The 27183-nt window shown below is 43.0% G+C and overlaps 1 protein-coding gene across 1 annotated transcript in view; it reads right to left on the bottom strand.

Annotated features, from left to right (window-relative positions):
• Positions 1-362: 362 nt before the first annotated feature.
• The window catches only part of LCT (lactase), a 54277-nt gene continuing 27456 nt past the window's right edge, over positions 363-27183 (bottom strand). The window contains exons 6-17 of the mRNA XM_004480158.4: positions 26445-27171; positions 23296-23941; positions 20041-21579; positions 19091-19359; positions 18266-18556; positions 15537-15735; positions 13643-13845; positions 11754-11863; positions 9295-9429; positions 2994-3217; positions 1452-1679; positions 363-778 (exon numbers count right to left, since the gene is read on the bottom strand). Coding sequence (XP_004480215.2) covers positions 558-778; positions 1452-1679; positions 2994-3217; positions 9295-9429; positions 11754-11863; positions 13643-13845; positions 15537-15735; positions 18266-18556; positions 19091-19359; positions 20041-21579; positions 23296-23941; positions 26445-27171 — 4792 coding nt within the window. The 3' untranslated portion in view covers positions 363-557. The remainder of the gene's footprint in view (positions 779-1451; positions 1680-2993; positions 3218-9294; positions 9430-11753; positions 11864-13642; positions 13846-15536; positions 15736-18265; positions 18557-19090; positions 19360-20040; positions 21580-23295; positions 23942-26444; positions 27172-27183) is intronic.

Genomic DNA, 27183 nt, shown 5'->3' with positions numbered 1-27183 from the left:
TTTCTAGAGGTTTTAAATGGTTTTTAAAAAATTTTTCACCAGTTTCACTGGGAAGTAGGCCAGCAAATCTTGCATTATCATGGTGGAATTTGGTACTGTTTTGATTTCTGATAAACACAAGGTATGAGACTAGTAAGAAGCTTGAAGATCGAGTTGGAGATGTCATACATAGCAGTCCAGACCTGGGTTTTTTTAATAAAAAGGATTGCTTACTCATTTTATCTACCTCTAAAAACTGAAACCTATACCTTCCCAGTGAATTGGCTCACAGAACCACTAGACCATTCAGTAAACACACATATCCACAAAATGATCCACCTGCTGGTTCCTCTAATGCCCAAATAAATTCCCACTACCAGGGGTAAGTGTACATTTCCATTTTAATTAGGAACTTGCAATTCTTTAAGATCAAGGTAATCTCTAACATTGCAGGAAGACATTATGAAGAAGATGAGAATGGGCAGAATTTTAAGATTTTAAAGAGTTTTCAGGATGGCAGAGATATACAACAAAACTAGGCCTACTTCACAGAATTTGAGGAGCTAGTAACTTGCGGGTCAGAATGAAGAAACGTTACTCAATTCCTGCTGGATCGGTTGCTTTTCCCCTTGCCGAGAGTGCTTACAGCATTTGTATGACAGAAATGCCAAGCCACAGACTCCAAGAAGCACAAGAGCAAAAAGTATGTACAGAGCTGTTTGTGCTTCTGTTGTCCCTAGGGTTAGCCCCAGGAACTGAACTTGCTTCTCTCTCACAGGGCTGACGATGGGTCCATCACCTAGGAGAGGACAACAAAGGATGAGTTATACTCTAGTACTGTTAGCCCTGAATCTGTATTAACCCATATTAAGTCCTAAAAAGATGTTTGGAATTCAGAGTCTACAAATACTCCCCTAAGGAAAAAAAAAAAGATAAAAACAACAACAACAAATGTTCCCCAAATCAGCACAGCCAGAGTCAGTTCACTGCTGAAGGTGACAGCATACATCTTTTACCATGTATTATGTCCTTCTGAATAAAAGTTAAGCAATTTTAAGTATCTATATGAGCAGTTAGAATATAAATTGGATAATCCCCCTACATTTGTATAATAATTCATAGTGTTCTGGTTGTTAAACAAATAATAGGCATCTACATTGTGCTAGGTTATATTTTCAGGCATTTTATTTGGTTCTTGCAACTGCCAGAAGCATTTGCCTAATGTCTTATCTAAGGTCACACAGCATGTTAGTGGTAGAAGTGGAAGAAGAATCTAGACTTGGTAGTTCTCCAGGGCTCTAGTTTCTAGGTAAATCCTTTATTCTATTAAAGAATGTCTGGCACATTCAAAGGAAATAAATACTGGTTGAATGAATGAAGGGGAAGGAGAGGCAAGGAGGAGGGTAATCAACCTGAAGAAAATATCCTGAGAAAGGCCCTTTCTCTAGCCCCTCACCCAGACAACCTCTCACCTTCTGGCTGGAGACACGGATGAGGCCCCACAGCAGGGTCGGGGAAGCCGTTGCACCGTACTATGGAGGCGTAGAACTTGGCTGACTCTTTGGGGATCCTTGGCAAGGAAGGGTCTGTGTAGTTCACAAAATGCAGACCAAACCTCTCTGAGAAGCCTGTGGCCCACTCAAAGTTGTCCATCACACTCCAAACCGTGTATCCTCGAAGGTCCACCTTATCCTGCACAGCTGCCAAACAGAGGCCCAGGCATGAGCATTCCTCATCTGGTAGACCTATGTCTACTAGGCCTGCTGAAGCCACATTTGCCCACAGTCTTGACCTGCCAGATTTGAGAGAGCAGCCCCATCCTTTGGATGCGATAATTATTAGCATCCAAACAATCGAATGGTCCTCTGTGGTGTAGAGCCTCCAGTATCTTCCTAGTAAGGCTCAGCCCTGAATGGGAGTCAAGAACTGCACAGATTAAATTAATCCTACCGGGTCATCTACTGTCCTCTCTGTTGTGTATCTCAGAATATGGGTCTTGGTTGGTACCTTAAAATATTAATACTCCTCTCTACAGAAAATATGTGGTCCTTAGCGGGAAAAGTTTTTCACTGAAATAGGATTTTCTAATCATTTTCTTTGGCTGGCATATTGCATATTCTTTTTTTAAAAAATAATTTATTGAGGCAAATTTCACATAACAAAATTAACCATTTTCAACTGAACTCCATGGCATTTGTTATACTCATATTATTGTACAACCACCACCACTATCTAGGGCCGTAAAACCCATACCCATTAAGCAGTTTCTCCCCTTCCTCCTCTCCCAGATCCTTGCAACTACCAGTTTGCTTTTTATCCACATTGGATATCTGGCTTCTTTTACTCATCATGATGTTTTGAAAGTTTATCCACATTGTAACATAAATCAGTACTTCACTGCTTTTAATGATTGAATAATGTTCCATTGTATGTATACATCACAATTTGTTCACCACTCCTCTGAGGATGGGCACGTGGGTTGTTACCACCTTTTGGCTATTGTGAATTATGCTGCTATGGTCATACATGTGCACATACTTGTTTGATTACCTGTTTTCAATTCTTTTCCGTATAGACCCGCTCATTCTCTCTTCAGAATTATTTACCCTTCCCTTCTCTCATAGTCCCATCCCAAGTGTCCTGCTGAGTTGACGTCTCAAACTTTTGCTCGGAGAATAAAAGACCTGCAGCGAAACACCCACCTCCTCTTCCTGGACCCCTGATATCCCCAGGATAGTGCTGCTGTTCAGAGACATCAGAAAGAAGGAAGTGGAACAAATCACTCCAGCAAGAAATTGCTACCAGGCAACTGGATTTGCTTGTTGAACCTAAATCTAGGAGGGAAGAAACCCAGAGTGCTGCCCCATATAGGAAAATACCCAATAGGAGGGGAAGCCTCATCTTTCTCCTGTTACTGTGGCATTGGGGCTCATGGATGGAACACTACCCTACTGCAGATTTCAGCAGACATTGCCAAAAGTAAAAGGTGCATATTGAGGCAGGGGTCGTCATACCTTTGAGTGCCTCGTTGATGTAACTACGGAGGTAGTAAATCCGTGCAGTATCTTTGAGGTCTACTTCTCCCCGCTGGGACACTCCATTCTCTGTGACATAAATTGGAGGGTTGTTGTACTCTTTCTTTATCCAGTTTAGAATCTTCCTGAAGCCAAAAGGTGTCATCTTTAGCCAGAAGGAGCCAGAATCTGGCCAAGATCGATCTGTGATGGAGGCCACTCCCCTAACAGTTCAAATAACAAAAGTTAGGGTAGTCTGGTTAGCAAAGATGACAGCACAGAGAAGCTCATGGCACCTCTTCTGGCATATGCTCAACACCTCCTTGAAACTAGCCTGTGTTATCACTGTGGGCCCTGTGCCAGAGAGAGGAGAGTAAATCCTGTGTGCATACTAGGCCTGTGTTGGTATCTGTCTATCAGGTGGTAGCTTGAAGGACTAAACCAGGACACTCATCTCTGGCTCACCACTCAAGAACTTGCCTTGCACACAGAAGCAGCTTACAGACAGCTAAGGCAGTGTAAGAAACAATCAAATCAAAGTGACTTGGGGTAAAAATTACTGGTTTTGAAAAGACATGCAATGGAGCCTCTGGGAGAAGGGAAAGTCTATTCCATAGGGAGAAGAGGAGACATCCAAATCCTGTTAAGTGGGGGAAATCTTAAGGATCACAAGTGCCTGCTCAGGGCTAGATGCATGTGCAGAAGAGACAGAGAGGATCTTGTACTTTCTTCTTTGGCAGATCTTCTTAGTAGGAGGGCAGAACATTGAAGGACAGCACTAGCCCATACAGGCCAATTTGCAAAGACTGTGACAGATCTTTTTTGCATTTGTTTGTTTTTGTTAGCTCTTGCCACCCAGAGAAATCTCTGCCATAATGCTAGTTGCAAAAAACTTAAGGAAAAGACAGCTCAGGGAATAAATTCCTGAGTTAACATAGTAAAATATTAAAATATACAGTGTGCAACAAAAGATTACCAGACAAAGAAACAGGAAATGATGACCCACCCAAAGCAACAAGATAAAACTTTAGAAACCATCAACAAAAAATACCAGACTTTGGAGAAGCAGACTTGACCCAATGGATAGGATGTCCGCCTACCACATGGGAGGTCCGCGGTTCAAATCCCGGGTCTCCTTGACCCGTGTGGAGCTGGCCCATGCGCAGTGCTGATGCGTGCAAGGAGTGCCATGCCACACAGGGGTGTCCCCCGCATAGGGGAGCCCCTTGTGCAAGGAATGCACCCCATAAGAAGAGCCACCAGCGCGAAAGAAAGTTCAGCCTGCCCAAGAATGGTGCCGCACACACGGAGAGCTGACACAACAAGATGACACAACAAAAAGAAACACAGATTCCCGGTGTCGCTGATAACGATAGAAGCAGTCACAGAAGAACATGCAGCGAATGGACACAGAGAGCAGACAACTGGGGGGGCGGGAGATAAATAAATAAAAAATAAATCTTTAAAAAAAAACCAAACAGACTTTGGTCATACCAGGTAAAGACTTAAAAAAAAATTAATTTCAATATAGTCAAAGACTTAAAGGAAAACACAAAGAACTAAAGAATATCATGAAAATTACATATGAGCAAAACAAGAATCCCAAAAAAGAGATACAAACTATAAGAAGGAACCAAACAAACAGAATTTTTGAGTAACAGGCAAGAACTGGTAGAAACATCTTTCTAAAAGCTCCAGAAAACCACTAAAGGACTGCCATAATACAATGAGTACCAAATCACTGAAAACGCCATGTAAAGCCCTAGCTGGCCCCTCCCACCTCCCATCATTGGCTTACGGTAGAGCAGCCCTTGCTTTCAGTGTGGAACCCTGGTCCCGATTCAAAGGGAGCAGAATAAGCTTCATTCACTTACTGGGAGTATGTATGTCTTGTCCCATCTGTCTGCTGGTGGCCTGAAGCCCTGCCTGCTCTAGAGCTTGTGCTCCATGTAGAAGGCAGCTCATTGAGCACTTCCTACAGAATGCTCTGGGAGAGTAGTCAACTGTGCTGCCTGGGGCCATGATGAAATTGTTTCCTAGGTAAGAGGGGAAACTCACATCCATGTAAATAGGGGAATATCCTATTCCCCTATACACACTTGCCCAAGACAAGAGACGTGTGCAGAAAGAATCAGGGAAGGCCCTATGCTTTGGCCTGGATCTATTCTCCAAACTCACAAGAGATATTTGCGCAGGTCAAACTGCAAAAATTGGGAAAGGTGCTTTTTTTCCCTCCTTTTTTCCACCTTATTCCTCTTTTTCTTCTTTTCTTCCTCCTTCTCAAAGTCTAAATTCCAGAGATAGACTAAAATATCAAAATGTACAGGTTTTCAACAAAGATTACAAAACATACCAAGAGAAACAGGAAATGATGGTCCAGGAAAGGAGATGATTAAAACATTATAAACCATCAACAAGGAGGGCCAGACCTGGGAATTACCAAAGACTTTTTAAAAATGGTCCTAAATATGCTCAAAGAGCTAAAGGTAAACTAGACAAAGAACTAAAGAAAATCAGGAAAACAATAGACGAACACAAAGAATATCAATAGAGAGCTGAATACTATGAAAAGAAATCAAACAGAGCTGAAGGTCACAGTGACAGAAAGTAAAAAGACCCTAAAAATGTTCAACAGATTAAAGCTGACAGAAGAATCAGTGAACGTGAAGATAAAACTACTGAATTCAACCAATCTGAGAAGGAGAAAGAGCAAAGAATGAAGAAAAGTGGACAGAGCCTGAGGAACTATGGGATACCATCTAGCATATCAATATGAGTGTTATGGGAGTCCCAGAAAGAGAAGAGAGAAAAGGGCAAAAGAAATGTCAAAGGAATAATGGCTAAAACCCCTATAATTAATGAAAGACCTTAATATATATATTCAAGAAGCCAGTGACCCTCAAACAGGGTAAACTTGAAGGTATCCACACCTAAACACATTATAATCAAAGTGTCAAATGCCAAAGACCAAGAGAGAATTATGATAGCCACAAGGCAAAACCAATGTGTCACATACAAGGGAGCCCCAATAAAATTAAGTGATGTGTTCTTATCAGAAACAATGCAAGCAAGAGGGAAATGGTATGAAATATTGAAAGTGCTGCAAGAAAAATTTGCCAACCAAGAATTTTATCTGGTGAGAATTCTTTCAAATACGGGGAGAAATTAAAACATTCCCAGAAAACAAAAGTTGGAGGTATTTGTTACTATTAGACCTGCCCTAAAAGCAATGCTAAAGTGAGTTCTCCAGATTGAAAAGGAAAGCACACTAGACAGTAGATTGAAGTGGCAAAATAAAGATCTTCAGTAAAGGTATCCATATTGGTCAGTACTATTTTATTGTATTTTAGTATGTAATTCCATTTTTTACTTCTTATAGGATGCATTAATAATATGGAAATAGGGAAACGGATATGGCTCAACCAATTGGGCTCCCATCTACCATATAGGAGGTCCAGGGTTTGATGCCCAGTGTTTCTTGGTGAGGGCAAGCTGGCCCACATGGCAAAGTGCTGGTCCATGCTGGAATGCCGCTGCGCAGGAGAGCCCCCCTGTGTGGGAATGCCAACCAGTGCAGGAAAGTCGCCCCATGCAGAAGTGCTGGCCAATGCTGAGAGCTGGCGCAGCAAGATGATGCAAGAAGAGACACAGAGGAGAGAAAATAAGAAAGCATAGCAGAACAGGCAGTTGAGGTGGTGCGAGAGAGTAATCAACTCTCTCCCACTCCGGAAATTCCCAGGATCAGTTCCCAGAGCCGCCTAATGAGAATACAAGCAGACACAGAAGAACACACAGTGAATGGACACAGAACAGACAATGGGGAGAATGGGGGGGGAAGGGGGATAAATAAAATAAATCTTAAAAAATATGCAAATATGTAAAAAATAATGATAAATCCATAACTTTTGAAACGTTTTTATAAAGATATAATTTGTAACCATACACAAAAAGGTGGGGGGATGGAAGAGTATAGGAACATAGATTGTGTATACCTTTGAAATTAAGTGGTTGTCAAATCAGATGTGTTTGTTATGGATTTAGGAAGTTTAATTTGGACCTATGATAATCACAAAGAAAATATCTGAAAAATATACACAGAAGGAAATGAGAAGAGGTTAAACAGATAAATACAGAAGTACAGAAATACAAAATATCAAATATTAAAGTAGCAAGAAATGGAATAATTGGGGGATAAAAATGTATAAGATCTACAAACACCAAATAGCAAAATGGCAGAAAAAAGTCCTGTATTATCAATACTTGAATGTACATGTATTAAACTCTCCAGTCAAAAGGCAGAGATTGGCAAAATGGATAAAAGAGCATGATCCAACTACATGCTGTTTACAAGCATCTCACCTTAAATTAAAAAACAAAGGGGAGGGAGCAGATTTGGCTCAAGCTTCCACATGGGAGTTCCTGGGTTTGGTTCCCAGTACCTCCTGAAAAAACAAAAGCAAACAACAAGCAAAACAAACAAAAAAACCAACACAGGGAAGCCGATGTGACTTGATGTGAGTGCTGGCTTCCTATATATGAGGCCCTGGGTTCAATCCCCAGGCCCCAGTATCTCAAACAAACAAACAAAAAACACGGGGGAGCAGATGTGGCTCAAGCAGTTGAGTGCCTGCTTCCCACATGGGAGGTCCAGGATTCGGTTCCCGATGCCTTCTGAAAACAAAAAAAACAACAACAAGCAAAACAAATGAGAAGGCTGACTCAGGGTTGCTGATGTGACTCAGTGACTGAGCTGAGTTCTGGCTTCCCACACAAAAGGTCATGGGTTCAATCCCCAGCCCTGGTAGTTAAAAAAAAAAAAAAAAAGGGGGGGTGCTGATGTGGCTCAAGTGATTAAGCTCCCACGTACCACATGGGAGGTCCCAGGTTTGGTGCCCGGTGCCTCCTAAAGAAGACAAGTAAGGCAGTGAGCTGATGTGGCAAACTGATGCAACAAGATGACATGAGGTAAACACAATGAGAGACAAAACAAAGCAGGGAGTGGAGGTGGCTCAGGTAATTAGGTACCTCCCTCCCACATTGGAAGTCCTGGGTTCAGTTCCCAGTGCCTCCTGAAAGAAGACCAGCACACAACAAGCAGACACAGCAAATGCAAACAGCAAGGGGGGGCGGTAAATAAATAAAATAAATCTTAAAAACAAAACAAAACAAAAAAGACAAATAGATTCAAAGTGAAAAGATGGAAAAATATAATCCATGCAAACAGTAACTGAAAGATTGTTGCAGGTAGCTTAATAATGTCAGATAAAATGGACTTTAAGTAAAAATTCTTATAAGGACAAAGAAGGACCATCATATTGATAAAGTGGACAATTCAACAAGATATAACATTTATAAATATATATGCACCTAACAACAGAGCCCTAACTAAATGAAGCACATGGTGACAGATTTGAAGGGAGACCTAAACAGTTCTAAATTATTACCAGACTTTGATACACGTTGAGTAACAGCTAGAACATCTACACAGAAGATCAATAATGAAATAAAGGACTTGTATATTATCTATAAACCAGATAAACCTAACAAAAGTATATAGAACACTTTACCCCACAAGAGCAAAATATACATTCTTCTCTAGTGCACATGCATAATTTTCCAGGATATACTACGTGTTAGGTCAAAAACAAGTATAAATAAACTTTAAAATATTGAAATCATACAATGTGTCTTCTCCAACCACAATGGAATGAAGCTAGAAATCAATAACAGAGGGAAAACTGGAAAACTCATAAATATGTGGGAATTAAACTATACACTCTTAAAAAAAACAATGAGTCAGGGTAGTGGATGTACCTCAAGTGGTTGAGTGCTTGCTTCCCATGTACAAGGTCCAGGGATTGAGCCCCAGTACCTCCTTAAAAAAAACCAATGAAACAAAACCAATGAGTCAAAAAAGAAATCACAAAGGATATTAGGTGATACCTTGAGATGAATGAAAATGAAAACACTACATACCCAAAACTTATGGGATGCAGCAAAGACAGAGCTGAGAGGGAAATGTGTAGCTTTAAATGCTAACATTTAAAAATAAGTAAATCAGAAAGAAAAATATTTTTCTAGGAAATATTTTAAAAAGTCAAGCATGTTGTCTTAATAGGAAGCAGCTTGGAAATCTTAGTCTTGTATCACCATCAAATTCATGGAAATTTCTATTGGGCTCTTAGGAGTCAGTAAGCATTTTGTAGAACCTGGGATATATGGCATGGGGCACAGAGCTGGGCAAAAGGAGCAGCTTTCTTTCCTTCCCAAGCCTGCTGCAGGCTCCCTTCGGCAGGCTTACCTGTCTGCATCAAAGGAGGAGATCAAGGAGCCATAGTTAAGGTTGTAGGCCAAGACAGTGGTGTAGTGATTGAACCCAAAAAAGTCGAAGGTGCCATTGATCCTCCTCTTCTCACTCTCTGTAAATTCTGGGAGCCTGGGTGGAAGAAGCCATTAAGGACATGGGCTTCAGGATTCATCCTGCTTATAAGAGAATGTACTGGGGCAGCATGTGGGGAATGCTCTAAATTCCAGGTGCTTACCCACAACTGGGAGCAACTCGCCAGGGAAAAGGAGAGGTCCTGCAGGTGGTGCAAAAAGCACTTGAGATGGTAAACTTTGCTTTGCTCTGTGGTTATAAGACCCTCTTACCGGTGGCAAAATGAAACTACAATTTACCCTTTTATAAACTTCCCCTTCAGGACTACATACACACACACACACACAAATACCTTGAGACTAATTCTTTTTATTCACAAGGTAAAATCTTTCATCACTTGACTTTCCATGTTGTTCCCTTTATAAGCTACTGGGTTTTCTGTTGTTTGTTTTGGTGTGCCTCTTTTATGCAAAGTCTATACTTACTAGTAGGGGAAATTTTTTTACAAATTGAATATATAGGACTTCTGAGGTTTGGACTTCTCTGATCACATAGTTTTGCTGCACTTTGATTTCTTGCCATGTAAGCAGGGAATTTTCTCAGGTCTTCTCTGTCATTGTGGAGACTTTTCTGTACAGTTTGATTATCATGCACCTGTGTGCAGCACTGGTAGATTCCTTTCAGTCGAACCCTGACCATATATGAATGCTGACAAGGAAGGACAGAGACCCTAGTTGCTTCTGGTGTAGGCCACTCCTAGAGGCACCTTCATCTTGATCCTTTGCTTTCCACTGCCATTTACTAGAGGGAATTAAAGCCTTCCCTCCCTAGGGTTTGTGAAATGCTGAGAGAAAACTCAAGCCCAGTCTCAATATGCTCCTTACTGACTCAGGAGCCAGGAGTGGTTCCTCGAGGCCTATTGTACTGAAGCCAAATGTGTTTGCCTGGCCTCAGAGTCCTCCACAGTGTGGCCCTTCCCTGGTTTTTCATCTTGTCCCCCCTTTCACCGCAGGCCTTCTCACCAGTCTCCCTATACTCATCTGCATGCACCGCCCTCATTTCTACCTCTAGGCTTTTGCTCATGCTCCTTCCCCTTGAATGGAATGCCCTTGTTCTTCCAATTTCTATTCATTGTCAAGGCCCAGCTCAATTGATGTCTGGCCTTTTCCATGAAGTCTCCTGGGGTCTACCCAGTCCACCCTGATCTACTCATCTTCTGAGTTTTCTTTGCACTAAAGAAATTGGAGGATAAAATTCTATGGACTTGTAAGTGTTATTGTCTTCCCAGCTGGTCTGACAGTGCCTTGAAGAGTCAGGTTTGGTATCTTCTCTTAATGTGGACTTCGCAGGGCCAGCCTCTGACCTGGGCACGTGGTAGGCTTGCAGCAAACTTGCGTTGATGGTCTGGAATATTTGCTTGTTTGTTGGAGGCTAGAGTTGGTAGATCAGGTCTTTAGGCACAGACTGCTTAGCAGGACTTGCCCTAATCAGGGAAGGATGATGTTATAAAGTTGGGGACCGCTATTTAATCCTCACAGCTGGGCTATATGGGGGCTTTCAGAATGAAGCCTCAATGACTCTTAGGAATTCATGAGTTCCTTTCACTTTCCACTGCTGATGGTCACTTGAGCTACCTTAGAGCTCATGGGTATGTTCCCATAAGGATAGTGACCATCACTCTGTCCCCTTCCACATACCACACCTGTAATCCTAGCTATATGACTTAAACCCAGTGTGGACACTGGAGTCAGAAACCCTGGTTTCAAATTTCCATCACTTAACAGCTGAGAGACCTTGCCTGAATCTTTGCACCTCATTTTACTCTTCTTGGAAATAGGAACATTTCAATAAATAAACTGATAAGTGTTTGCTGTTGTTGATATTGCTATTACTACCACGATAGGAAGAGGGATGGTGACAAGAAGTTGGGGTGCATTAGTACAAATCATTGCTACCTTCTGGCCAAATGACTAGAAGCACCTGCCTGGCAATGACCTATTGCCATCCATATTCCCTCATAAGGTGATGAAACAGGACTGGTCAGTTTGTCCTCAGGGTTGCTTAGTGGGGTTGCTAAGACGTGGGTGCCCTTGAGACAGATTTCCTGGATTTTCTGAGGAATAACAACCTAGTGGCAACTGCCTTTTGTCAAGCACATTGTTGTGCCAGGTTTTGGTCTGAGAGCTTTACACACATGATCACATTTAATCTTCCAAGGAAGCAAAGAATGTCCAAGATGAAGTAACTAGCATAAGATAAGCCTCTCTTCCTCCAATGCCCACACTCTTGACTGTGTTGACTACCCAGAGGCCTTAGTTTGGCCTCACAGACCAGACTTCCTCTGCCCTCCTCCTGGCTGAGTGTGGGCACCAAGACCTTACCGAGATTTGTTGAGGCCTGCCGCCAAGCTCCTGTCCCGGATCCGTGTCTTCATCACCTCATTGTAATCTCCATTCTTGAAAATAGGATGTGCAAACCAGCCTCCCATAAACTGTGGGTGGGGGAACAGTCAGCTCAGTCAGCAGGTGGGCAGACAAAGAGAGGGCAACGACCCTGCTCAGAAGTCACTGACCTCACAGAGCCTTCTTTCTCCTCAACCCCAAACTTAAGCTCTCCTTTCTTCTGCAGCTGTTTGCATGCTGCAGCTTAAGTACCCACAGGTCTTTTCACATGTGTTTGTTTCCTTAACTGCAATCTCACTGAAGGCAGGGTCCGCCTAATAAATCCATTTTAAGGAGAAATGAACCAAATTGAGTCCTGCCCCTGGTGCTCAGTAGTTTTGCCCTCAGGCGTGCCTTGCAGAGGAGGAAGGCGAGGGTGAGCCCTCAGGCCCACGATTCCCCTCTTACCATGGAGCAATGGCCAGCAAAGACTTTGGACCTAACATCCTGGTCCTTCCTCATCAAAATTCTGAAGGGTCAACCAGGGCATTCTGAGGATTCACAGACCTAAAGTGAAGTACCTTTCAACCGTTTTCTTTAATGACGTCATCCTTACCCAGAGGTGAAATACATGGCCCCCTTAAATGCTCTGATGCTGGGGTTCTTCTGTCTTGTCACACCCGCCCCCTCACCTCACCTGCAGCTAAAGCCTGAAATACAAGGTGGGAGTAGCCTTCCATTCAGAGTCAGAGCTGGGCCATTTCTGTCATCATCCCAAGCTGCACTATCATGGTCCTACAGTAAGTGGCTCAATCTAATGACACTAAAACCTAATGTTTCCTGAGGTTTGGGAGTGTGATTTGGTAAAACAAGTGATTGCTTACCAGTTCTGTGAGTCTGAAAGGACAGATTGAGATTTTATTTTGCTCCAAGATTCTTTTTTTTCCCCCAGCTGACTAGCAAATGGGAGAATTAGGCTCTTGTTTGCATTTATTTATTTGACCACCTCTGACAAGTTCTCTTGTAAAGAGTGTCGCAAACCAAGGCTCTTGGTATTCCCCAAGAGTCAGAGTGCCATACTCTGCCAGGTTCCTGCACAGAGCTCGAAGTGGGAACCTGCCTGGAGAGAGACTCTTGCCTTTCTTTCCTGATGCTAAAAAAACAAGAGGGAGTGCCTTCTAAACCCTTCAAAGACATTAGCAGAAGCCATAGAAAAGCAATGCCATGAATAAGTACTATTTTCATTCTCTCCTCTTGTCAGGGAGGTTCACACTGAAATAAGAGTGGGCCATCTTATTACCTACTTACTAACGTCTCTACTTTCTAGGGAGTATCAGTGGGACAAAATTCCTGTACCAAAACATATATGTCCTTACGTTAAACTCACAGAATTGGCAAGGTAGGGGGACTAAAGAGTTTCACAGAACCTAAAGCCCCAAATTTAAGGAACTCTTAGACAAGAGTAAAATAAAATTAGATGACCACACCTAGAGATGAAGACACAGCACAGTCCAGCTCTTTTAGGTACTATAGTAAAACCAGAGACATTGAAGAGATGGAATTTCTTTCTATTAATTATAGCCAAACCACTGATACACCCAATAAGGCTTACAAGCACAATAATTATTTAAAGACTTCAATGAAAACCTAACTCCCAAAGAACTTATCATTTTCATCTGCAAACCTGTGAGGTGGGTAGGGCATTTCCATTTCATAAATGAGAAACTGGTACAAAAAGGTTAAGTCACTTTCCCAAGTTCAAAGAATCAGGTAACAACAAAATAGGGCCTAGATCTTAAATCGTTGATTCACACTCTATTTCCATTAACTTGTGAAAGGAGGGGTAAAAGGGCAAGAGTTAAGAAAAGTACACACAGGAAAAAACAGACCTGTACATATCTCCTGGCTGCCTCCACATCCTCCTGGTTGGAGGGGTCTCTGGGCTCAGCCCAGTCACTATTGATGGTGATGGAAATCATGCCGCCTTGACTGGTACGATACTTATCATTGTACAGATGCCAGGCCTCAGCATGTGCCTTTATTAGGTTGTGGCCTACAACGTAGGGAGCAGTGCCAGGCCTAAAGGAGATTCCTGCAAACACACATGTGGATGTTAATGGAGAATGAATAGGGCCAAGAGTGTTACTATTTACCTACAGATGTGCTCTGTGTTTGGGAGAAAGAGCACAGATTTTGGAAGGAAGACAGGAATTCAAATCCTGTCTCTACTTCTATAGGCTGGCTGTGGAACCTTGGGCGAGTGATTCAACCTTTCAGTTTCTTCCTAAATAAATGGGCAGTGGAGTTCATGTCAAAAGGAAATGAATGGCACATGTGAAGCACCCAGCACCATGTCTGTAGAGAGAAGGCGTTTCATAAATGTTGGTTTCTGTACCTCCACCCCCAGAATTGGCTCATATGCCTCAGGTAAAGTACCCAGAATAGTATGTGCCTCGGGAGTTACTCCTGGAGCTCTTTGGGGGCCCACTGTGAAATTTGGGTTGGAGATACAGCTGATACTAGTGACTGACTCCAGAGAATTCTTAAGAGCAAATGTTATGGGAAAGGTCTCCTCTTGTGTGTAGAAGAGATGGTAAACCAAAATGCCAGCCAAGTACCAATGGGAGATATAAATGATAATGAGATCTCTCCATGGCTCTTTTTGAAGCATTGTCTTCCAAGGAATCACATAGATAACCATAAATTCATGCTTATAAGCCCAGAACTGGAGCAAAGGAAAAATGGATGGTTATCAAGGGGCAAGGACAGGTTCACAATCCCTTATTTAAAACACTTAGGGTCAGATGTGTTTTGGATTTTTAAAATTTTTGTATTTTGAAAAAGTAGTAAGTTGCACATATCATATGTTACATATCACCCAAGCAGGGCTCAGGATAACTCTTTGTAAGTAAGCACACTAATATTTTGCTGCAGAATTTACAAATAGTCACGCTGAGTAGGATAGACCGTGACAGATTGAATCAGGTCACCCAAAAAGACTTGATCAAGTCCTAACCTCTGCTCCTTTAGGTATGGACTCATTTGTAAATAGGATCTTCAAAATACTATTTAGATGAGGCCTGGCTAAGTCAGGGTGGCCCTTAATCTAATATGACCAGAGACCTTATAAACAAAGGAAATTTGGACATGGAAGTAGATCACCGTGTGACAGAGGACTGTAGGCAAACCACCACCAGAACGTTACAGACTTTGGACAAAGCGCAGCTTGCTGATTCCTTGATTTTTTACTTCGAGCTACCAAACTGATAGCCAATAAATTCCTGTAGTGTAAGCCAACCAGTCCACAGTGTTTGTCATACCAGCCCTTGCAAACTAAGACAAAGACCATAATAACCTCGTGTTGGTTCAAATCAGGTTTCACTATTGTTAGATGAGCTCAGGTCAGCCAAATAAATGATCAGAACCTTTTGAATTTTGGAATTGCAGAGAACATTCAGTGGACCTGTGCAGCCTGATGAATGTCCTTTCCCTCATCTATTAGCCCATGCCCCTGATCTCAAGGAGTTTCCCATCTAAGGCAGGTCAGAATCACAGAGCAAAGAATCAAAGCCAATTTGAGATACTGATATGTGAAATTCATGTCTGGCAACAGTGGTGTCAGAAGGAGAAACCTCAAAGGGCCTTTGGGAAAAGGTAAGGTTTCTGAGGCACTGCCATAGATCTTTCTTGGTCTCTCTATCCCTGCCACCCAGATTTCATGTCTGCGCGGCTCTAAGAAAGCCATACTCAAAAGAGCTGACAAGTCAGGTCTGGTTCCTTTACCTGGAGCTGCTGTACCGTAGCCATAGCCCTGGTTAGCAACGACAAAAGGTTCATTCAGTGTGATCCAAAACTTCACCTTGTCCCCCAGCTTCTGGAAGAGCACGTCTGCATACTCTTTAAACCTCTGGACAACAGTTTCATTTTCCCAGCCTCCAACATCCTGGAGCGCCTGGGGCAGATCCCAGTGGTAAATGGTCACCTGTGAAAAAGCCAGATCAGCAGTTCCATCAACTCTGCTTTCCAGGGCTGGCCTCCCTTAGGGAATGTCTTTCCAGGGGACACCACTGACACTAGATATGCCAGCTTTGAAGGTCTGCTGCTAAAGCTGAGAATGAATTATGAGAAAAAAAAGCTCAATGATGTTTGTCTTTGGGAAGAAGGAAAGGGCAGCAGCAATGTAGGATGAGAAAATCATAACATCTGGATCAGAAAAGCTTGGGTTTAGAGTCTGGCTCTGTTCCTTGCTAGCTGTGTAACCTTGGGCTCAGGTACTACCACTCCATCTCATGGAATCATTGTGAGACCTAAATCACATGGAAGAGTACGAGAGAAGTGGCCAACATCCTGGAAGACCTTTGGTAAGTGGTAGCTATAGTTAGAGTCAGGAACTGGGAATGTTAGTACTTCAGAACCTCCTGGATAAAATGCACTGGAAGTCTGCAGGTCTGAGAATTCCAGGAGGACAGACTTACTTGTAAAGAGACATTCCAAAGGACATCACCAAATGTGCCTGGAGGCCTTTCTTCTGGGATTGGGAACCCATTTCTGTTGGAGAGGGGCTCCTCTGGCTGTATCCACATGGCAGCCTTTTCTTTCTCCTGGCCTTTGCTCAAGGACCCAAGCCAGGTTCTCCACTGTTGTCAGGCTGAGTGGGCCACTAAAATCTTATGCCCAGAAGCAAGTCTTTCCCTTTGTCTGAAATGCCCTTCTCCTGCCTCCTCACTCATCAGTACCCACACCTTCTGGAAGTTTTCCCTGACCACAGCATCTTTCTTTTATTATGTCAAGACCTTCTAGCTGTACAACAGTGTTTGGCCTTGAGTTGTGTGCTCTCTGATATAGTTCTGGAACTGCTATCTGTGATGAATTTCACTGTCCACATAGTCCACAGGGCGTTAGAAGACAATTCTGCTGTCTTCTCCCCCATCAATCAAAGGACTCACCATAATAAACACTGCAGGGATTGATTTGTTCATGCCAATATTATTAGTGAGAAGAGATAGTATTTTAATTAGGAAAAGCTATGTTTTGGGGGGAGATATAGGGAGGTTGTGCTCTGGGGATTATGTCTTGGCTGAGGTACATGATCTCTATTCACTATAGCAAAGGAAACAAATAACTTTCAGTGCTTTATGATAAATTGCCCAGGGGAAAAGGAAATGTGTTCTTAGCCTCCCAAAGAAAATTTTAAAATTGGTGACAGAAAATTAAGCCCACACGTTTCTATACCACTGTTTAAAATAATTTATGGCTTAAAACACATGTACTTTTGACCCAGCAATTCTGCTCCTATGACTGTATCCTAAAGATATATTTTCACATACGTGAAACAACCTATATCTATGGTTTTCAGTGCAGTATTGGTTATAATAGCAAAAGGGTAGAAATATCCTAAATGTCCATCAATAAAGACTTAGTTAAATATGTATGGTCAAAACAGAATTCCACATAAATCTTTTTAAAAAAAGGAAGGGGGGAGGCAGATATGGCTCAGGTGACTGGGCTCCCATCTACTATACGGGAAGCCCTGGGTTTGATTCCCCGGGCCTCCTGGTGAAGGCAAGTTGGCCTGCGCCACTGCAGAGAGCTGACGGCCCACACCACCACAGAGAACTGAGAGCAGACAGTGAATGCAAACAACAAGGGAGTGGGGGGAATAAATAAATGAAGTAAAATAAATAAATCTTTAAAAAAAAAGAGGGGGGGGAAGCAGATGCGGCTCAAACAGCTGGATGCCCACCTACCACATGGAAGGTCCTGGGTTCGGTTCCCAGTGTCTCCTAAGTAAGACAGAGAGCTGAAGTGACAGGCTGGCATGGCAAGCTAATGCAACAAGATGATGCAATGAAGAGACACAGTGAAGAAACACAATGAGAGATACAACAAGCAGGGAGCAGAGGTGGCACAGTGATTGGGTGCCTCTCTCTCACATGGGAGGTCCGAGGTTCGGTTCCCAGTGCTTTCCAAAAAAGAAGATGAACAGAGAGGAGACAGCAAGCACAAACAATGAGGGGGTGGGGGGGGAATAAATAAATAAAATAAATAAATAAATCTTTAAAAAAAAAGAAGGAAGGAGGAAAGAACGAGGCAACTATGTACTGATATGGAAATATCTGTAAGAAATATTGTTAAATAAAAGTTGGTACAAAATAGTACACATGATAAATGTTCCCATTATGTCATTATGAAAAAGATGGGGAAAGGGAATATATATATCTCACATATACTCACACAGACAGATAAACACATTTGTTTACTTACATATGCATAAGCAGGACACATAAGAAACTAGGGAGGGGAATTGGATGACTAGGAGTCAGGGATGGGAAGGAAAATTTCCTCTGCAGAACCTTTTGTGCTTTTTGAATTCTGAACCATGTGAATATATTGCCAAGTTAAAAAATTAAGTTTAGAAACAGCGTTTTGTTTACACACGAAGTGTGGTCCCCCAGCCCAGTTGATTTTCCCCACCTGGACCTAACTAATGCTTGCTGGAGGCCTGCTCTCACCTGGGGTTTGATGTTAGCCTCCAGCAGCGCGTCAATGAGCCGCCGATAGTAATTCAAGCCTGCTTCATTGATATACTTGGTGGTTCCATCAGGGAGGATGCGAGACCAAGAGACAGAAAAGCGATAGTGGGACACGCCCAGGTTCTTCAGGGCTACCAGATCCTCAGCGATCTTGTGGTAACTGTCACAGGTCACATCTCCGGTGTCATCATTCCCGATCTTCAGTGGTGTGTGGGAATAGGTGTCCCAAATACTGAGTCCCTTGCCATCCTCTCTCCATGCACCTTCAATCTGAAGATGATAATACACGGTCTCATTAAATCATTTGGTCAAGGTGCTCCCAGGTCCCTCAGCCTTTCTCTTAGCAGGTAAGTACCAAGTCAGGACATAAGTCAGCACCACCTCCTCTCAGAGCCCTTTCTGACCACCCCTCTGCAGCTTTCTGTACATACTCACGGCACCATCATACTATGATAGGCAATTATTTGTCTGCCTGCTGACAGAATTTCCACAGACACTGAGGTTCAGGCCTTGTGTCTTTCATCTTGGTGTCCCAGTAATTAGTGCAGCAGAGTCCAGAGAATGGTGGGTACTCAGTGAGGGTTTGAATGAACAACCCCCGCCCCCCAACCCTCAATCATGGCCCCCTGAAGTCAGATTCCGCACAGCACCCTGTACTTCCCTCCCACAGGGCAATCAAGGTCTAATGACATCCCCAGCTCATGTGCCTGTGCGAGGGGCCATGGTGTGCTTCTTGTTCTAGCCTAGAGAGGGACACATTGTAGGTATGCAATACATGTTTGCTTAATTGCATTGAATTCTCACCTGATATGCAGCAGTAGCCGCACTCCAGATGAAGTCCTTGGGAAACTCTCCGTACAGAAACTCATCTTCCTTGGGCAGTGGCATGCCATTGTTGGTAATGATCTCTGTGTAGTACCTGGCGGAGGCTCTTGCTGTTCGAGGTCTACTCGAGTCATTGAAATCAACATGGTACAGACCAAACTTGACTGTGTAGCCATTCAGCCACTCAAAGTTGTCCATCAGAGACCATGCCATGTACCCTCGAAGGTCTACACCATCGAGCCTGTAGGCTGGGAAAATTCCAGAGGGAGCAGAGAAGATAGCTTTACCCCCTGAGGGAGGATCTCCAAGTATCCTTGACTCAAGACAATATTTCAAACTCATCAACTTTTCTATACACAAGCAACGTATGCCCTGATTAAATTAACATTCTTTGTTATCTTTATTTTTCCTGCCACCAATGATTCTATGGCAAGTAGTAATGACTGATCTTTACAAGATCAGATTCTTTTGTTGGGGTAAAGGCACATGTCTCAACTTCAAGAGTCTCAGCCCATCCTCACACTTTGGAAGTTACGTACAGAAGTGTGAATCAGAGAAGAGTTTCTTGCACTGGAGTCCATGGAACCCACCAGAATGTAAGCTCCATGAGGGCAGAAATTTATATTTTATTTGCTGCTGTACCTCCAGCACCTGAAATAGGACCTGTCACATTATACTTGATCAACAAATCTTTCTTAGATAAATTGAATGACTGGACCCATGAAAATATTCTTGTATGAATTACACATGTGCTTTTCTCTAGAGAATGACTATAAGTTTTTCCCGCTTCTCAAAAGGATTATAACTCTAAAACAGGTAAACAATTTTGGAGTTAGGGCATGAGAGAGATTGATGATTTGCAAAGTACTTCAAGCACATGACATATGAATGTTTGAAGATTTTATAAGGGGGTATGAACCCTCACATACCTTTCAAAGCTTCATTGATGTAGGTTTTGTGGTAAAATATCCTATCAGTATCCTCCACTTTGGGATTTGTCAGCCCCACCCCATTCTCGGTGATGTAAATGGGGATGTTGCCATACTCTTCTTTGATCCAGTTCAGCAGTCTCCGCATTCCCCAGGGTGCAGCTCTGTTCACGGCCGTAGAAGGCCATGAAGGGTCCTCCTCCTCAGCTGCCTCGACATCATTTTCGTAGGAAGGTGGGTTCAGCCTGGGTGTTTTATACTGCACGATTCTAGACGAGTATGTGTTGAGACAGAAGACATCAGCTGTGGTGCTAATGTACTTCTTCTCTTCTTCAGTGAAGCTCGGCAGGCGGGAGGCAGCTAAATGCTGGAGTTCACTCCTGTTCCCCACTTTCCACTTCATGGCATCAGGATAGTCTCCGTTTCTAAAAATGGGGTGGGCGAACCAGCCCAGGGAGAACTGCAGCACCCGGTCAGCTGCCTCCACGTCTCTTGGGGTCCCCAGAGACTTGGGTTCTGCCCAGTATGCATTAAGGCTCAGTGAAATTACCCCCTGCTGCTTCTGTCTATATTTCTCATCGTAAGTGTGATAGACTCTGGCATGAGCTTTGATGAGTGTATGGCCAATCCTATAAGGTGCCCAGCCTGCGTCCTTCACATTTGGGGGAAAAATCCCTGAGCCATAACCTAGCCATGCCTGGTATGTGGGCTCATTAAATGTCATCCAGAACTTAACTCTGTCACCAAAGGTCTGGAAACAGAAGTCGGCATAGCTGTCAAACAACTCAATCAAGGAAGGATTATCCCAGCCTCCAATATCCTGGAGGGCTTGGGGCAGGTCCCAGTGGAACAATGTCACCATGGGAGAAATGTTGCTTGCCACCAAGCCATTTATCAGCTTGTTGTAATAATCGACACCATGACTGTTGATAGAATTCTTTCTCCCAGTTGGGAAAATCCGAGACCAGGAGATAGAGAAGCGATACGCCTTCACCTTCAGAGCTCGAAGCATATTCAGATCAGCATCCAACTTGTTATAGCTGTCACAGGCTATGTCTCCGGTGGCATTGTCTTTCACATTGTTCCCTGGTGTGTGGGTAAAGTTATCCCAAATGCTGGGGCCTTTGCCATCAGCATTCCAAGCACCTTCAATCTGATAGGCTGACGAGGACACACCCCACAGAAAGTCATCCCGGAATGTGCCATGGTAGAACAAATCTCTTTCAAATTTGGTTTGGTTGGAGAACTTTTCCCAAACTACTTTAGCCTTGGAGGGTACCTCGGAGGAAAATGTGAAGGCTCTAACTTTTGGGGGGAAGTCTTGTGGCAATCTATTTACTGCCTTAGTGAAGAAACCATTCTTTTCAATGATGCTGGTGAAAAAGTAGGCAGATTTCCTGGGAGTCCTTGGCTTGCTGCTATCGTTGAAGTTGACATGGTACAGCCCAAACCTCTGACTATAACCAGAAGGGCCTTCGAAGCCATCAATGAGGGAACGAGCAATGTAAGAACGAACATCCACCAAGTCCTCCTTGACAGCTGTGAAGGAAAACAAAACTCGGATTTATTTTAAAGTCTCTGTTACTGTTGGTTGCTTTTAAAAAGTCTTCCTTTGACATGAAAGTTTTGGAGGTGACTTGGATTAGCCCCCCTCAAAAAAACTTATTATTTTTTTCTCTCCGAGAATGAATAAAAGGAAAATCTGTAAGACCCCCATGAAACATCAAATCACTCAAAGGGCCATAAATTTCAGTCCAATGGAGAATTCCTATCTTAAAATGAAAACAGAAAGAGTGTTTTCCAAAATCTGCTAGCATCAGGACTCCTTGGTTTTATGATGAATATATTAAAAATATACTTTTTTCCTCATTTACATTTAATAAAATATTGACATAAAATGATCACACATTCCATGTTAAATAAGAGAAATAAAGCCTAAAAAAATGTATTCCCTGACTCACGTCTAATTTCCCAATCTATAGTCTAGTGAATCAACCAAAAACCAAAGCATGGCAATAGTTGTGGACTCCCATTTGGAGAAAACAAAGCATTAAGCTTTGTGTTTGTCATACTACACAGTCATTCAACAAACATACTGATTGTATAAGAGATGTGTAAAGTTGCTTGTTCACTCAATAAAGAGTTAATTAAGCATTTACTTTGCCCCATACCCATGCTATCTGTTGATACAAAAGGTGAATAAAAACTTAGTGGGCAGAGTGAAATGCTGAGTCTCTGGTTCCGCTCACTGGCTGTGTGGATGTATCACTTAAACTCTCATAGCATCAGAGTTCTCAGTTGTCCAATGAGGCTAATACCTGCTCCTACCTGCACAGGACTGTTTCGAGAAACACAGAAAATAATGTCTTAAAAGAATCTTGAAGATGATGAAGATTACAGAATTATAATCTCAATGCTAAGGAGAGTACAACAGAAGTATGTGAGAGGGTCTCTGCATGAACAGGGATGGTGAGTATGTAAGACGTGGGTCTCCATTCCTGACTTCAGTGTCCTTGGTAGGGATCATCAATCAACTCTTTCTTTTTTAATTTAGACAATGCCTTGAAACTTTCTCAACACAGCCTTCTAGGGAGACAACTAGCTACTATTAATGGATTAGGACTGACATGTGAGATGTAACCTATTTGCCATCCCTTTTTACTTAGACTAAAAAGACAAATGAAACAGTATGCTAGGTAAGAACAAGACTGGAATGCAGATTTTATAGCCAGTTAACGGGGATGGAGATCAATATGGTTGAAGCAACGAGGGAAAATTTTATGGTTCGAGCTCCATCTTAAGTGTTGTGATGCCATCCTGTAAAGCCCTTATCATGCTACATTGTAATTCTCTGTGTCCCTCTGCAGACTATGAATTCCCTGTGGGAAAGGATGATGTTTGTTCAATATTGTACCTCTATTGCCTTGCATAATGTCTGGCACATAATAGACACTCAATAAATATTTGTTAAATAAGTGAATTAAATGACGATGAGGCTTGATGAATGGGTAGGACTCAGATGGGAAGAAGGTAGAAGGGAAGCTTTCGAGAGAATAAGAACATAGTAGAAAAGATATGAAGACTTGGAGGTGAGAGTTAGGAGCTGATGTGATCTGAGGGACTCCTGCTATTACCACCAATACTACTTTTCGCCTCATTTTCTTAGGAGACTGTTTTTGTGCCATTAAACAATATTGACAGCTTGGAGGAAAAGTATCACCCACTTCCAATCACCAGCAGATTTCCCATTCTTACCCTTAAGCACCTCATTGATATATTGATTGAAGTAGTCTACTCTCAAAGAGTCATCAAGCAGATTTTCACTTTCTCCTATGGGCATGCCATTCCCAGCCAAGTAAATTGGAATTTTTCCTCTTGTGTATTCCAAGGATACAAACTTCAACAGCCTCCTTATACCCCAGGGCACCACCCGAATCCAAGGGGATGAGGTGTGAGGCCATGCAGGGTCCACATGCTGGGAGAAGCCTCCGATTTTATCATAGCTGGGGGTGCAGGTGTCCTGCGGGGCTTCACTGACGAGGCGGGAGGTATAATGGGACAGACCCAGAAAATCTGCTGAGCCTTTCAGGAGCTGCTTCTCTGTCTCAGTGAACTCCGGAAGCTGGGCCACAGGGCTAGGGCACCGTTTGTTCATCTGTTGAATCTGAGCCCGCAGGGCTTTTGGGTAATCACCATCCACAAAAATGGGGTGTGCAAACCAGCCCACCATGAAGTGCAAGAAGCGCTCGGAGGCTCTCAGGTCCTCAGGCCTCTCGGGGGACAGGGGCTCCGCCCAGTCAGAATTCAGCACAATACCCACACGCCCCTGCTGCTGCGGGCGATGGTGGCTGTTGTAGTGGTGCCAAGCTCTGGCATGAGCCTTGAGGACCGAGTGAGCTACCTTGTGAGGAAGAAAGAAGGAAACACAGTTCTTAGTAACAATGACGACAACATATATATCATGAACAAGGCAACAACAAACATCAATAACAAGTTATCACCAATGTCCATAACCTGTACAAGAACAAGGCAACAACCATATCAACAAGTCAATAACAATGTCAGCAACAACACTGACAATAATAACTGACATGTATTGAGCACTTACTGCTCATTGTAGTCGCCCATGTAATTCTCAGAACAAGCTCTTATGGCAGGTACAATTACTATGGCCACTTTACAGATGAGGAAAACAAGATCCAGAGAGATATATACTATTTAGCTACAGGAAAGGGTGGAGTGAAGATACAAAACCCAGGTAGTCCAACTCCAGGACTATAGTGTCACCCACAATGCTATTCTGTCTCTGTCCTAAATGCTTATTGACCAATAAATCTACGGCAGGAAATTATTTCAGTTAACGCAAAAGGGAAAAGAGCATTCTTTCTAGATTATCTGTTTTCTTTTCTACTCAATGAATATAAGGTAAGAAAAATCATAACCAGGGATCTCCTTGTAGACTTAACTTGTGGTCTTATAAAAGTCAACAATTTTCCTCGGTAAAACATCATGGGAAAATAGGGATAAAAGGGGAGACATATTTGGAGTATCACAAGTCCAGACTAGAATTTTGGCTCTGCCACTGACTTGCTGGGCAAACTCAGACAACCTTCTTTTTCAACTTCAGCTTCTTTGCCTGCAAGAAGCAAGTAATTATGGATCCACCTGGGAGGATTAAATGAGATAAGTGTATATAAAATACTAAGCATAGCCCATTTGCAAGTTTTGTGTGAAATAGAACCATGAACCATAAAAAGTCTAAAAAACAAAACAAAACACTAAGCAGAAGCTTGGAGTATAGGAGGCAACTTGTTAAACCTTAGCTCCCTTTCCTTTTTCCTTTCGATCATATCAAATGATGACACTAGGCTTTTAAAGAATTTCACATCAAAATATGCCCCCCAAAATAAATACCGACTTTTGGAAAGGAGCCAAGGCTAGTAGAGTTATGAGAGAAAATATTTTCTTTGAAAATTTTCTTTAATAATATAACGTTTTAACTAATAAATAAAAACAAGAATTGTAGAAGAAACGTGGAGGAGAATTTCTCATCAAAGTCTCTGTGGAAAAATCTCAGGAGCCACAGAACAAAGGAGTAAGAGTCCTAAGAAGAAAAGGTTTTGGATGAGTTTTACCACAAGTAGACAAAGAAAAAGGTTCAAACTTCCCATTTTCAGAAGTGTTTTCTCTCCACAAGTGGGGTCACTTTTCAAACAAGAGCAGAATGAGAGCCTTGATGTTTATGCTTAATTTTCGGCATATCACATTAGTTCATTTATTCATAATACTCCATTTCATCTGAATTACATACATTTTCAATTGTTCTCTAATTTTATTATGAGTGCTATATAATCTCCCTCAAAAGATTATAGCATATCAAGGGCATGAGTCCTCAATACCTGGCATTGGGCACAGAAAATACTCATATTTCAGAGCAGAACCCAAGTGGGGCAGGGGAAAAGCCAGTCTGACATTTCTATTCTGAAGAATGTTGCCAGGGAAAAATGATGGATTTTCAGGGAGAATTTGAAGAAAAAGGGAAATGATAGAAAGGAGTTATATTAAACCATTTTTTAATGTGTTCCTCAACATCCACCTAATATTCTGACTGCCCTCAGGGAAACCAGCCCCTTCCCAGCCCTCAGCCAGTGTGTTAAGGGGTAGAAGATTCAGTGCATCACAGTCCTCTAGCCCAGGCCCAGTGAGGGGCTCAGGGATGGGCAGGCATCCCACTCAGAGACAGTGAGACACAGGGAGAATTTACTGTGAGCATCAGAATAGATGGTGAGCTTTCTCATCTTCTCTCCTGCTGGCCTTTAAATACGAAAGTGGGGCTTGCTTACATCTAGTTGCCAGTAGCTCAGGAATAAAGCCAATGAAGAGAAAAGGGGGAGAGAAATTAGGTGCTGGTGACATCGTTTAGGCTCTTGGTCAAGCCCCACCCTGATCAAGCTACAACCAAGACTTTTCAGTTTCCTGAACTCATAAATTCTCTCCTTGCTTAAGGCAGTTTGCATTGGGTTTTTCTGTCACTTGCCACCAAGTGTCCTAGCAAACACAGAGAACTTGCTCTGGAGTCAAGTATATTTGACTTTTGACTCAAATCCTGCTTCAAACTGCCAGACCACTAGAGATGCCAACATGACCAAATTGTCTCTCCTCTCTGAACCCCAGATCCTCATCCACCAGTGCTGTTCTGAAGATGTAATAAATATTTTTAGAGTGATAGCACAGTGTCTGGACAAAATAGGTGATTAATAATTTATGGTTCCTTTCCTGCCTCTGCTTTATCTTTAAAAGACAAAAAGGGAAGTCTTGCTAACAGAAAGGAGACATAAAATTACTTTCTCTCACTAAAGGTCCTTCTTCCTCTAATTAGTAGGAGTTGCAGAGATGGGAAATACCTTAAAAGGGGCCACTCCTGGGTCAGAGATGCCTGGTGCGTGTTGGCCAGTACCATAGCCTGCATAGCTCATCACCCACGGCTCATGGAAGGTCACCCACAGCTTCACACGGTCTCCAAAAGCAGAGAAGCAGAAGGCTGCATAGTCCAGAAAGGCCTCCACCATGCTCTCATTCTGCCACCCACCGAGATCCTGAAGGGCCTGAGGCAGGTCCCAGTGGAACAACGTCACCATGGGCTCGATGTGCGAGTTCAACAGGCTGTTGATCAGTTTGTTGTAATAGGCAACACCTTGGAGGCTGGGGCTGCTCTTGAGCCCCGTGGGGAAGATCCGGGACCAGGAGATGGAAAACTTGTAGACCTGAGCCCGGAGGCCGCGGAGCAGGGCGACGTCAGAGTCCACTTTGTGGTAACTGTCACTGGCCACCCATGGCGTCGCTAGGCCCTTGGTGGCCTTCTGGAGCCCAGGCTGGTCCCAGACGCTTGGTCCTCTTCCACCCTCAGCCCAGCCACCTTCTACACTAAAGGCTCCTGTGGAGACGCCCCAGAGAAAGCCTTCGGGGAAAACATCCTGCAGGAAAGCATCCCTTTCTGCCCTGGACTGGTTAGCGAATGTTTCCCAGACTTGCTGGTAGGCAGAGGCAGGGGACGCAGAGTCCAGTGCTGTCTTGTGATCCTGCTGCTGGTCAGTGGCAAAGACCAGGCTGTCAGCCAGAGAACAAGAACCGCTGCAGGGTTGA

This window comes from Dasypus novemcinctus, chromosome 7, assembly GCF_030445035.2.
Source record: "Dasypus novemcinctus isolate mDasNov1 chromosome 7, mDasNov1.1.hap2, whole genome shotgun sequence".
Classification (NCBI taxonomy): domain Eukaryota; kingdom Metazoa; phylum Chordata; class Mammalia; order Cingulata; family Dasypodidae; genus Dasypus; species Dasypus novemcinctus.
The sequence above is the reverse complement of the archived record's forward strand: the minus strand, read 5'-3'. Positions and strand labels throughout refer to the sequence as shown.